Here is a 13,437-nt window from a genome sequence, read left to right as displayed (position 1 = left end):
GTCACCACACGGAGGCAAGTGAGCAAGGAAGGAAGGGAGTCCGCATATTAGAAACAACCCCTTGTAACATTCAGCCATGACATCTGGCATGACTACCCAGCCCCTTGCTCCTCCTTCTACCCGAGACTGAGAAAGCTCCATGCAAAATAGAGAAAACAGTCTTGTATACGTAGGCATACATACAGTATATACACATGCCTACTGCAAAAGGGAAGATAACAAACGGACACTTCTTTAAGTCAAGAACATGTGCATCCCAATACACATCCTGTTGCTCCTGCAGATGCTGCCTGGTAGGTAGCAGTAGTTCTTCTCAGACATATGAAGCATGTGATACGTAAGCAATAATCATAATTGTTTGATGTTTGTTATCATTTCTTTCACAGGTTTGCAGGGTCAGGTCTTGACAGAGTCTGAACCAGCGTTGTTAAGACCGGGCCAGTCACATAAACTGACCTGCACTGCATCTGGAGGGCTGGACTTTGATAGCTACTGGATGGCCTGGATCAGACAGGCCCCTGGGAAAGGCCTGGAATTTGTTTCAATTATTGAGTATGACAGTGATAATAAATTTTACTCCAGCGCTGTTCAGGGACGGTTCACCACCACCAGAGACAACCGTGTAGACCAGGTGTATCTACAGATGAACAGTCTGAAGGCTGAAGACACGGCTGTGTATTACTGTGCCCGCAGACACAGTGATGCAAGACTCCAGAGAGCTGTACAAAAACCCATGCTACAGATAAAAAAAGTTAAAGAAAAAGAAAAGAATGCCGCACACTCTGCTCCATGTTTTAATGGTGAAGTGACGTTTCGGCCGTCTGGCCTTCTTCAAACTTACTTTTGAAGAAGGCCAGACGGCCGAAACGTCACTTCACCATTAAAACATGGAGCAGAGTGTGCGGCATTCTTTTCTTTTTCTTTAACATTTATATGCTCAGGAAGCCAGCACCTCAAGAAAGACTTTATTGGTGTGCGATACCTCTTTTTTTCTAAAGATAAAAACAGTGACACACACACAATAGCTCCTTATCTATTTCTAACCTCCCATCCTCACCTAGTGCTTGTGGCCTCGAGACATGAGGCAAGACGTCATTGACGACAGAAGCTTTATTCAATATGTCGCAAAAGTACAATTCAAAGGTCATTTACTCATTTGCTGGATGTTGAATGGGTAAAAGTCCCCCTAAAAGGTTGTGTCTAGGCTGATATCGGGGAAACTTAATTGTTTTTCTCCACCAAGGCGGGCGTCAGCGAATCATGAGGCTGCAAGCAAAAGGAGAGGACAGGAGGATATGAAAAGGGACCCAGTTACACAAGAGCCTCCATTGCTCTACAACATGCCCTTCCCATGTGACATCCACAAATTACATTTCAGAAGAGCATTTCACATTTCTACTCTATTTGTACAAAAACAAATAATACGCAATTCAGAAGAAAACACGGTCACACACAAGGAGCCTAATATTAATAATATACCACTAGATGGCAGAACTACAACTGTGTCCCTTTGCCTGCTCGCTTTGTCCCCCACTTTCGGCTGTCATCAATCTTTCAGTAAAATGTAAGTAAATCATATCGTGAAGTGGTGCTATATGTAGGTATTATAAACACTAGAAGAGCTTATCTTCATTTAGGCCTATGCAACAGCAGGTTAGCCAGGGACAATTGAGTTCAAATATCTGAAGAAGCCTCAACAAAGAGAACAAAATGTAAACCAAAAATGTGCAGACCGTCATTAAATGGTTTAACTCGTGTCTAAGTTAGAATCTAGTAATCAGTGAGTCAATGGAAGGGCCCTTGTTTGAGATTAAAACACTTAATGACACTATAGCTGCATCTGAGTGCAGACTGCTTCTCTCCACTACAGAGTAAAGGTGGGGTTACTTCTAGTTAAATTGTTGCCATAGTGAGCATCCCCTTCCATTTTTTTGTGCATTTAGAAATTGGCATCTGTACGCATAGCATTTTACATCTGATTTTGCACAGCTTTTTTAGAAGGCTACCCATATACTGAGTGCCCATAAAAATAACATGGCTCAAAAATAGTGTTGCACCGATACCGATACCAGTATCTGCCGGGGCCCCGATACTGCACTAAAATGGTGGTATCGGCCGATACCAACAAATAGGGCACGGATACCATTTACAGATGCTCGTATGACTCTTAAACACAGCCTTGATCTTAGTTATTTTATATCATAGGTATTTAAAAGTATAAAAAGTTCTACTGGAGTAAGCAGCAGTCTGACAAAGCCAAAATAGCAATGATGTTACATCCAAGTGTCAGGATCTGGACTTTGTGCTGTTGTTCCCCAGTCTTTCCCATGTGCTTTGTGTCTTGCCTGTTTTGGTTTTCTTGTGTTTTTGTTTACATTTTAGTCCTGTCACCTTCTCGGTCCATGTGCTTTTGTTTTTCCTGTCATGTGTTCTGCCCCACCCCTCGTTTGTGTCACCTGGTTTACTTGTCTCTTGTTTGCCCTGTTTAGGCCCCCTGATTGTTTCCACCTGGTACCAGCCCCTTTCCTCATTTCCTTGTTATCCTCCTGTTACCCATGCCTGCTCTCTGTCATTGTCTGCACCTGGTTACCCTTCTTAGTTATTGTGTTCACCTATTCTAGTTAGTCTTGTTTATCTTTGCCATTGTTTCCACCTGTCCTGTAATATCTCCATTGTCTTTGATTGCCCGTCTCGTTTGCCCCGGTCTCATTTTCTGTCCCTGATTGGTTCTTTCGTTGTCTGCCCACCTGTGCCCCATTGTGTTATGTCCTATCATGTGTTCCCCTGTAATTGCTACCGTGTATTTAAGCCCTGTGTTTCTGTTGTCCTGTGCTGCGTCATTTCTCCGATTTGTTCTCCTGCCTGACCCGAGTTTGTAGTAAGTGTCTTCTATGTAGTAAGTGCCTTAGTGTTTTGTATCTCTGTAAATGTTTTCCCCCTCGTGGGTTTTTTTATTTTCCATTTCTGATCGCCTGAGCGTTTGGTTTCTTTTGTAGTCCTTTTAGTTAATAAAACCCTGACCTTTCCGTACCCCCTGTTTCGTGTGCTGCATTTGGGCTCTGCAACCAAAAATCCTGACACCAAGTAGTAGCCTATATAACTTTTCATATATATATACTGTCACTGTTGGGAAAGTTAATCAAAAACTTTAATGCACTACATATTACATGTTACTGTCATGTAAAAGTAATGCCTTACATTACAACATTATTATTTTTTTTTTTTTAAGTAAGGCATTACACTACTTTTGCATTACTTTTAGTTACTTTAGCCAAAATGACTGGAAATAAGGATTTGGCAATCTACAGTGCAAATCTATGAGGTGGCATGACTTTCACCTGCCATCCACAAGTCGTTTTGGAAGCCTGCAGACTGAAAACCAACATTTTCAGGAATTGCGTCTTACCCACATACAATAAGGCCTAAGAAAAATAAAAGTTTGGTTCCGGTTGGTTGTCAGGTTTGGTCATCGTCCGGTCAGATTTTTTTTTTTATTTCCAATTTTTTTTCAATTTCTTTTTTTTTATGTCCGACCCCCCAACCCCCCACATGCGCCAGATTTTGTCATAAACGTTGTTGAACAATGCCAAGGACGATAGTGGAGTTGAGGCTTGATAAGTACAGCTGAAGCTACAATGAAATATAATAAGCATTAATGAGCCAAGAGGCCTATAATATTTTATTTCAAATTGATTTATTTCAATTTTAGTGATGTTTAGTTGAACAAAAGTGAGGGGGGTGCAACGTAGGCCTACTCATTCCCCCCCCCCGCGTCGGATAGCCTACCCTGCCGTGTCCCTGTCTCGTGCGAATGGGATGCATCCCCTCCTTTCCTGACTAATTTGGTGGTGCTATGGCACCTCTTCAAATCGTCAAATTGTTTGTAGGCTACTGTTTTTCGACGTGGAAAGCGGTTTGGGTTTCAAGTACAGTGTGCATTTAACTTTATGTTCTTGGCGTCCTTATTTTCAATGGAGTCAAAGTAGTGGGCATATACCCATCTTGAAAACGAGCAAGCTGGCTCTTCTGGATCGGTCATCCTTTGTCAGCCTGCCATTTTTAGAGAGGAAGCAATGTTCTGCATGAAACTTTAAAATCTCTGCGCGGACGTAGGCTATCATAGGCAATAGCTGATCTCGCGGTGATTCGCGAACATTGTAGGCCTATAAAGAAAACAAAATACCCACACAAACTGTAGGTGAAAAAAATGCGTTGTAATGCGCAAGTTACTTGCATTGTAACGAGGACATATTACCGATTTCCCCCCCTGTAATCAGTTACATTACTGCGTTACTCAAAAAGGTAATGCATTACAGTAATTAGTTACTTTTGTAACGAGTTACTCCCAACACTGTATACTGTATATATATTTCAAACAGAGTAGTATCAGTATGGTATCGGTATCGGCTGATACTGCACAATCAGGTATCGGTATCGGTATCGGTATCGGGGCTAAAAAATGGTATCGGTGCAACACTACTCAAAAATAGTAGTAGTGTCTTTCTCTTTGGGCTCCTCCAAGTTGGAGACAAAATAATCTCATCATTATGGTTCCACTGCCCAGAGCTTAGCGGATATTAATGAATGTGTAACCGACCTGTGTGTAGTTTGTCCTCTTGGAGCCACCATAGCTGCCCCTCCCTCTAGTTGACACACCCCCAGGTAGCAGTTAGGTGGCTATTGAGCAATTAGCAGAGTTCATTCATAAAAAGGGCCCTAGCCGGCAGGTCAGACACAAGCCCTGCTTCTGTCACTCTGCTGCCCCAGTCCTCGCTGCGTTAATTGGAAGTCTTGCACTTCCGCAGCTTACTAAATACTTTCAAGTAGGATACGAAAGGTTTGGTCTTGAGGATGCTGGAGGTATGCAGAAGTTTTATGGGTTGTCATCTCTGCCTCGGTCCTCACTGCGTTTCACTGGAGGTATGTGTTCTACATTTTATTGTGCATGACTGTTTACCTGTTATCCTTAGACAAACCTCATAAGAGTTGTTTTAAAAAAAACAGGATGGCCTCCGCAGCATGTCCAAACGCTTCCAAGTAGGATACGGAAGGTTTGGCCCGGAGGACCCGAGAGCAGTGATATGGTGTTTTAATTGGACATGGTAATGTAACGCTTGTTGGTATTTCCACCTGTGTTTACGTGTGTATGTTAAGGCAACGATTGCACAATTTAACGTTCTGCCTCATTGTGGCTAGCGCCCAACTAAAACCCATCTGCATCTGTGTGTCTTATCAAGGGGGGGTAGGCATTCCTGGTGATGGCCTGTGACGTCAGCTGCCATTGTGTGAGTGGGCCAGTCTCCATGAAGGTATAATGTTTTTGTTCACATGCTCAATATGAAAATATGTTTAGCACTGTATTTGTGTCTTAGTGACCTTGTAAATATGTTTGTGACTAAGAATATGATGTAAACCATCTCAGAAATGTGATAACCTGTAGGCCTAAGCATATTGATGACCATGTCTGTTTATTTCAGCAGAGTGAGTCTGCTGCTGCTTTGCCTAGCTTGATTTTATATCTGTGAATCCAGTTATTGCCCTCTTGGTTATTTTGTATTTCTTTTTGTTTGTTGTTTTAGTTTATTTGTTGCTGCTGCAGAGCTCCACCACCCTGTTGACGGGGTAGGTAGTTTACTGACTGCCAACAGTAAATTCGACCTCTTGTGGCTTAGGTCTCATTCAGCCTTTTTGATCTTTCTATACACTGGGCAGTTTCACTAGGCACATGTCCCTAAATTTGTAGTGGTAAATGAGCACCATAGTGTTTGCTGTGCAGTGTCGGTGCTTTGTGTGTGAATAACTAACTAGTGTGTCTGAATACTCACGAGGATATAACCCCTTTTGAAGCTGCCCTAGTGTACTGTATACTAGGCCTACGTTAACTTGGGTGGCAGCCTTTGCTTAACCCCTTGTGTGCTCTACCCAGCAGCAGCATGTCTTTGTTTTGTTATGTTTGTTTATGTTTAAATAAATATTGACCTTTTTGATGCAACTGGAACCCTCCGTCTCTGCCTATTTCACTCACTTACCTGTGTGCGGGAAACCCTCTTGTGCTTAACCTGGTTTGAGAACCATTGTTATACAAGTATATCTGGTGGTGAAAGGCCACCAGTGGCGTAGTCGTTAAAAACACACACTTTGCCAGGACCCCTTTAAGACCCCCGGTTACATAATGCTTGCCCTTTTAAAAGTGTGCAGACTTATAAAGGTTGAAACTATTTGCATTTACTTGACAATTGTCAATTGCCGTGTGTGTGTGTGTGTGTGTGTGTGTGTGTGTGTGTGTGTGTGTGTGTGAGTGTGTGTGTGTGTGTGTGTGTGTGTGTGTGTGTGTGTGTGTGTGTGTGTGTGTGTGTGTGTGTGTGTGTGTGTGTGTGTGTGTGTGTGTGTGTGTGTACACTGTACAGAGCCTAAAGGAGCCTGTCCATCCCAATGAATGGAAAAAAACAAGATCTGGTACAAAAGCATAAGGAGGAGGGGCTAATGCAAAGACACACTATATACCGCCAACAGGGCTGCACATATGTGCACACACCTCAGTACCTCACCTCTCACACCTCTCTCAATATGACACTCACACCAGCACTCATAGTCGTAGCTCTGTGCTGCACTGGTAAGATATTCTGCTTTCTTACAAAAAAACATGCCAGGTTTGTGTCTCATCATTTTTTAAATGAGGTGTTCTGAGTTTGACCCTGACTGAGTTTGAGCCAGTGGACATCAGTCCTGGAGGATCTCACAAACTGACCTGCACACACTGAATGTAGACCCAGACGTTTTCATTTTTCTTTGTGTACAGATGCACAGGCATTCTGGTTGAAAGTGTGAAATATTTTCCAACTTTTATTGAAGCCTTGACAATTGTTATAAAGCCTTGCCTTGTCTTTTGAAGGCAAAGGGTCTGTTGGCCATAGTGGGGCGCTCAGGTTCAACTGCTGCGTACATTTTTATATTCGTCGTCTTCAACCTGCAGAGGGAGCTGATGTCTCCCAAATGAAAAAATGGTGTTCTGTTACTGCATTTGTTCTCGGCGAATCAGACATTGCAGGTCATGGGGTCTTTCAATTTGTAGTAATGACATGAAGACATTTTTACAGTAGGCTACAGTCCATGAAAATAACACGGGCTGAGCATTCCACTCTCTCTGTTATCTGTTATTTATCTGTTGAAAAGGAGAATAGTATATTATGTAGATCTTTTTTGTCTCTTTGGATGGGGACTATATGCTTTACAGTACATACATATATGTAGGCTATGGGTGTCCTGCTGTACTAGTAGTCTGTTGCCCCATAATGCACGCCGTACCTCCAGTGGAACACTGCAATAATCATTGAAAACTACAACATAACACAGAGCGTTTTGTGATGCACTAGAACTTGGTCATTGTCATTCTGGTAAGAGCAAATTTATAACGCTGTGTCTTAACGAGTTTTAAAAAAACGGTGGACGATAAAAACAAAGACGTTAAAAATCTATTTTTACCTTTTAGCTGTTTTAGATGATGATGTCATGTTTGTCATCACTGCTTGTACAAATGACAAGGAGGAGGGGCTGATGCAAAACCCCTCATGTCCGCAGTATAAGTCAGCCCACAGAGCTACACACACTTTACAAACCTGCTCTGTCACTGAGACACTTGTCAAGATGATGCTCATTACAGCACTCATTACAGCTCTCTGTTGCACAGGTAAGACACACACACACACACACACACACACACACACACACACACACACACACACACACACACACACACACACACACACACACACACACACACACACACACACACACACACACACACACACACACACACACACAGACATTATGAGGAGCAGTAATTATCCCTTATTTGTTCATGAGAGAATATTGAATTGAAAAGTGTGTGTGTGTGTGTGTGTGTGTGTGTGTGTGTGTGTGTGTGTGTGTGTGTGTGTGTGTGTGTGTGTGTGTGTGTGTGTGTGTGTGTGTGTGTGTGTGTGTGTGTGTGTGTGTGTGTGTGTGTGTGTGTGTGTGTGTGTGTGTGTGTGTGTTCACACAGGTGTTCTGGGTGAAAGTGTGACCCTGACTGAGTCTGGGCCAGTGGTCATCAGTCCTGGAGGATCTCACAAAGTGACCTGCACAGCCTCTGGATTCACATTCAGTATCTATGACATGCACTGGGTCAGGCAGGCTCCTGGGAAAGGGCTGGAATGGCTGGCATACATTAGATATGACAGTGCTTATATCTACTACTCTCAGTCAGTCCAGGGGAGGTTCACCATCTCCAGAGACAACAGCAAGAGCCAGGTGTATCTGCAGATGAACAGTCTGAAGGCTGAAGACACAGCTGTGTATTACTGTGCCCGAGAGACACAGTGACACAAGATATTACAGAGCTGAACAAAAACATTGAGCACTGAGGCATGAAGCATGAAGCACACTCAATATGCCAGTGTTGTAGAAGAAACACTTTCCCATTTATACTATGACCCAGGTTACATCTCAAAACACTAAATACATTATCAAATACAATATTTAGTGTTGGAAGCCTATTCAATCAAGTCACAGCCCAGAAATGGCTTAATGTATCTTTGGGAAATATCTATGCAATGTACCATACATACAGTATTTCCAGTAACAAGACACATGTGGCTGCAGTGTTGTGTTGTTTTCTGCTGTAGTCCCCAATGTAGGGACCCTCAGGATGCAGCTGCCAACAGTGAGGCTTCAAGACTTATAAGCCTTTAAACTGGCATTGTATTGGAAAGGGAGCGTGTAGCTGCTTGATAGCCTATAGCTGCTGTGTACATGTGCCCTGCATCTCACTGAACGTCAGGGGAAACACGATGCTATTGGTCAGCAACATTTTGGACAATTTGGCATAGGCTAGCAAACACTCTTCTATCTACAGTGGAAATCACTGAAGATAGTTGAGGCCTTCCCAAATTGATTAGGCCTCTAGTTTTCTTGTTTTCATTCTAAAGACAAAGCATATTCTGCAGACGGAAGACCTAAATGTTTAAATACATGTGGATATCAGTAGATATCATATACAAATCATATACACACCCCTCCAATAGGCCTACATTCTTTGTCACTTGATATGATCAAATGAGCATCTTGCTTCCTTAAAAGAGACTAGTGTAATAAAGTATCAGAGTACAGTGTTAGCTTGCATAAGATGATTTGATATGAAATATGAGGAGGCTTTGGTCTGGGTTTGGGGCAAATCTTTTTTTATTATTATTACAAAAGTGTGAAAAAAAGGTTTGCTGCATGCTGTCAATGTTGGCTATCATCATTATGCAGCATGAGCTTTTGTGCCAGGTTTCAGCACCTTACAGCCTGGGTCCAATTTAACCTCTGAGTATGATCCCTGTGTATTATAATGATCCCTTTTCTTTTAAAAAAAAGAAAGCAAATCTTGCCTTATGAGTTCAATTTATAACAGTTTTGTTTATATCAATTATGTAGTATAGTGATTAGGCTATTACTGTATATTATATTTTGGGGAAATCAGTGCGAAAATAATCAATTACTAAGTTAACATGAAATTGAAAATGATTAATTCAAATCTTAATTCAGACGTCTGAAACAACCATCAATAAAAAAAAAAAAAAATGTGGACTAGGGCTGAGTGTAGACCAGGTCTGGGCTACGACCAGAAGAAGGTTAGGGCATTGTATTGCAAGGTCTTATTTAAATTGTGGGCCAAACAAATACAAACAACCCAACAACATTGGCCCCTGAGGACTGTTGGTCCACCGGGAAATACCCTGTAATGCCAGATTATCAATCCATGGCTGGTGTGGTGGTCTGACTGCCTTATATGCCTGCGGAGGGCAGTATGCAAACTCCACCTCCATCTGATTTCTTTATAATGCCTCTTTTGCTCCCTTGTCGTTTTACATTAAGGGACATCTTGCAAGAGCATCTCAACATCAGACAAAATGGGCAGAAATCAATTTTACTGTTGCTTACTCATGCTGCTGTTTGGACAAGGTAATGTGTAAGACAAAATGATCAAATTGTAGTATGACTTCTCATCATTTTTTCTGTTGGCTCTGACCAGATGTAGACATTACTTAACATATTTGATTTTTTAGGTGTTATCTGCAGTGAGATCAGACTGGAGCAATCTTCTTCTGAGGTGAAGAGACCAGGAGAGTCCATTAAGATTTCATGTAAAACAAGTGGATATTCAATGACCAGCTATAACATACACTGGATACGTCAAAAACCAGGACAGGCTCTGGAGTGGATTGGACGGATGAACACTGGAAAGAATGCTGCTATTTATGCCAGTTCTCTGGAAGGCCACTTCACTCTGACTGAGGACGTTCCCAGCAGCACTCAGTTCTTGGAGGCCCAGAGTCTGAGAGCAGAGGACTCTGTTGTTTACTACTGTGCTCGCAGCCACAGTGACTGAAGCTGCTGAAGCAGCTGAACAATAACTGTCAGCTTCAACTCCAGTCATTTGGAAACCATCCAGATTAAGAGCTACATCTCACAACTGTTATCTTCTTAAACAATAGCTACTTGTAGGCCTGCATGATTATGGAAAAAAGAACTAAGAATGAATTATATATGGGGTGAGTGAAATAAAATGAATTTTAATAATTAGGCTATGTAAAAGGCAGTATCATGAAACTTATTTATCATGAAACAGATTTCTGGCCAGAAACACCAGCCTGTTCTGGCCTCAAGGATGCTCCTGGAGGTAGGTCACTATTGCCACGATTAAATCCCGGCTGAAATCACAATTTCGATATCACAATTATATCAGGATTTTCGAGTATTTTCGATTAATTGTGCAGCCCTAGCTACTTGTGTATTGTATTTCCTTTTTAATTGGTTGACATGTGGACATTACAGTAACTTAACTGGCTATATCAGGTATAGATGAATGATCAATCAATCAACCAGTCAACCAATCAACCAATCAATCAATCAATCAATCAATCAATCAATCAATCAATCAATCAATCAATCAATTAACCCCTTCCACACAAAATCCAGCTTTAGCATCAGTTCTGGCTGGCCATGCTTGTCAATAGCTACTTATAATTTCTCAGGTGTGTGCAAGTACAGCTAATGCACTCTCTTCCCTCATCATTGGTTAGTTTCAAATTTGGAAGTTGTTTGATAGAACATTTGACTTTGTTGAAGGAACACTTCAGCCAATTTTAATATGCTGTTGTGTTGCTCACACTACCCTTGACTTGTCAGTACCCAGTCATGCTGCATTTTTCAGCTCAGCCCTTTTCCGAGATCTGAGCTATTCTAATGGGGGCAGATCGTTTGTTTATATTAAAAGCCTTCTTAACATACTGTAGGCCTATGCCTACTTCAAATATATATCCCAAAAGGTATGTCTGTTTTCTAGTTGTCTGCGGATGTTGCATAACATTTTAGATGTTACTGGGAATAAATCAAGATGTTTTTTTTGAAATGTAAACAAAATCTGCCCCCATTAAAATTACCAGGATCTCAGAAAAGGCTAAAGAAAAAAACCCTCGTTTTCTCACAAGTCCAGGGGAGCATTACAACTGCATGTCGAAATTGGCAGAAGTTATCCTTTAAGTCTTTCTTGCCTCTTTTGTGGAGTTAAAACCTGCAATGTCAAAATCTGCCTTATCCCGCAATGGGGAAGAATCTTTTTAAAATTCCTGGTTCCGGATTGTGGTGTGTGTGTGTGTGTGTGCGCAAAATAGTGAAAAAAACAAGATCTGGTCCAAAGCCTTTGTAAGGAGGAGGGGCTAATGCAAAAGACCTCATAGCCGCACTATATACCCCCAACAGGGCTGCACACAAACACACACACACACACCTCAGTACCTCACCTCTCACACCTCTCTCAATATGACATTCACACCAGCACTCATAGTCGCAGCTCTGTGCTGCACTGGTAAGCTATTCTGGTGTATTTTTTTTAAGGCGATTTGTGCCAGGTTTTTGTCTAATAATTTTTAAAAAATGTTCTAACAGGTTTCCTGAGTCTGACCCTGATTGAATCTGAGCCAGTGGTCATCAGCAGTGGAGGATCTCAGAAACTGACCTGTACTCACTGAATTTAAAGCCAGACATTATCAATTTCTATGTCCACAGGTGTTCTGGGTGAAAGTGTGACCCTGTCTGAGTCTGGACCAGTGGTCATCAGTCCTGGAGGATCTCACAAACTGACCTGCACAGCCTCTGGGTTCTCATTCAGTAGCTACCAGATGGCCTGGATCAGACAGGCTCCTGGGAAAGGCCTGGAATGGGTGGCACTGCTCAGTCAACCCTCTGGGTCTGACAAGCATTACTCTCAATCAGTTCGGGGAAGGTTCACCATCTCCAGAGACAACAGCAAGAGTCAGGTGTATCTGTTGATGAACAGTCTGAAGACTGAAGATATGGCTGTGTATTACTGTGCCCGAGAGACACAGTGATACAAGACTCCAGAGAGCTGTACAAAAACATATGCTACAGATAAAAAACAGTGACACAGACACTTAGCTCCTTATCTATTTCTAACCTCCCGTCCTCTACTTGGGCTTTTGATGTCGTGATGCAAGGCAAGACGTCATTGACGATTGAAATTTCATTTAATATCTCGCAAAAGCACAATTGAAAGGTCATTTTCTCATTTACAATCAGGATGCTGAATGGGTAAAAGTCCCCCCATAAAAGTTGTGCCTAGGCTGATAGCTGGGAAACTTAATTGTTTTTCTCCACGAAGGCGGAACGTCACAAAAGCACAAGGCCACAAACAGCAGGAGAGGACAGGAGGTTAGATATTGAAAGGGATACAGTTACACAAGAGCCTCCATTGCTCTACAACATGCCCTCCCCATGTGACATTACATTTCAGAAAAACATTTCACATTTCAACTCTATTTGTATTACAGCAAATACTATACGCAATTCAAAAGAAAACACCGTTATGCTAGAGCCTCTGTTGTTGCTGTACAGTAGTATTATACTCCTCAAGTGCTACTCCCAACCTGAGTGGACATAGAAATGCTGCTACTAAAACATACCACTAGATGGCAGAATTTATCCTGTCCCCCCCCTGCCAGCCTCTTTTGTCCTGCACTGTCAGCTTCCCTGGTTACCACCAGCCACCACCTCAGTTTCACATTGACAGGATGAAAAAACAGCAAAACTTAAATCTCATGAACAATGAAGAATAAAATGACACTCAGATTCTGTGCTTTTGTATGTCGTAATAATGAGCAAAGCTTCATGAAGCTCTTATGTAGGCCTAATTGCTTTTACCTGAACTACATTAGCACTCTTGAATTGTGTTGCCTTCAAAACACATTGCTTTTAATGAAGCAAACATCAGAAGAAAATAACATTGAATCAGCTGTGAAAACAATGCATCAATAATTTTGTAAAAAATATAAATCATATCATAAGTGATGCTTGTACTGTATATTACAAACACTAATTCGAAGAGCTAAATCTTCA

The 13,437-nt window shown here is 41.8% G+C and overlaps 1 gene segment (V, D, J or C); it reads left to right on the top strand.

The window, feature by feature from the left end:
• The first annotated feature begins 247 nt into the window (after nucleotides 1–247).
• Nucleotides 248–8,361, top strand: LOC134444408 (immunoglobulin heavy variable 3-30-3-like). The segment is given in 3 exon segments: nucleotides 248–293; nucleotides 387–721; nucleotides 8,242–8,361. Coding segments are annotated over 3 exon segments (501 nt in total).
• The last annotated feature ends 5,076 nt before the right edge of the window (nucleotides 8,362–13,437 follow it).

The sequence above is a fragment of the Engraulis encrasicolus genome, unplaced genomic scaffold (assembly GCF_034702125.1).
Source record: "Engraulis encrasicolus isolate BLACKSEA-1 unplaced genomic scaffold, IST_EnEncr_1.0 scaffold_555_np1212, whole genome shotgun sequence".
Lineage (NCBI taxonomy): Eukaryota > Metazoa > Chordata > Actinopteri > Clupeiformes > Engraulidae > Engraulis > Engraulis encrasicolus.
This window is presented reverse-complemented; position numbering and strand designations above follow the sequence as displayed.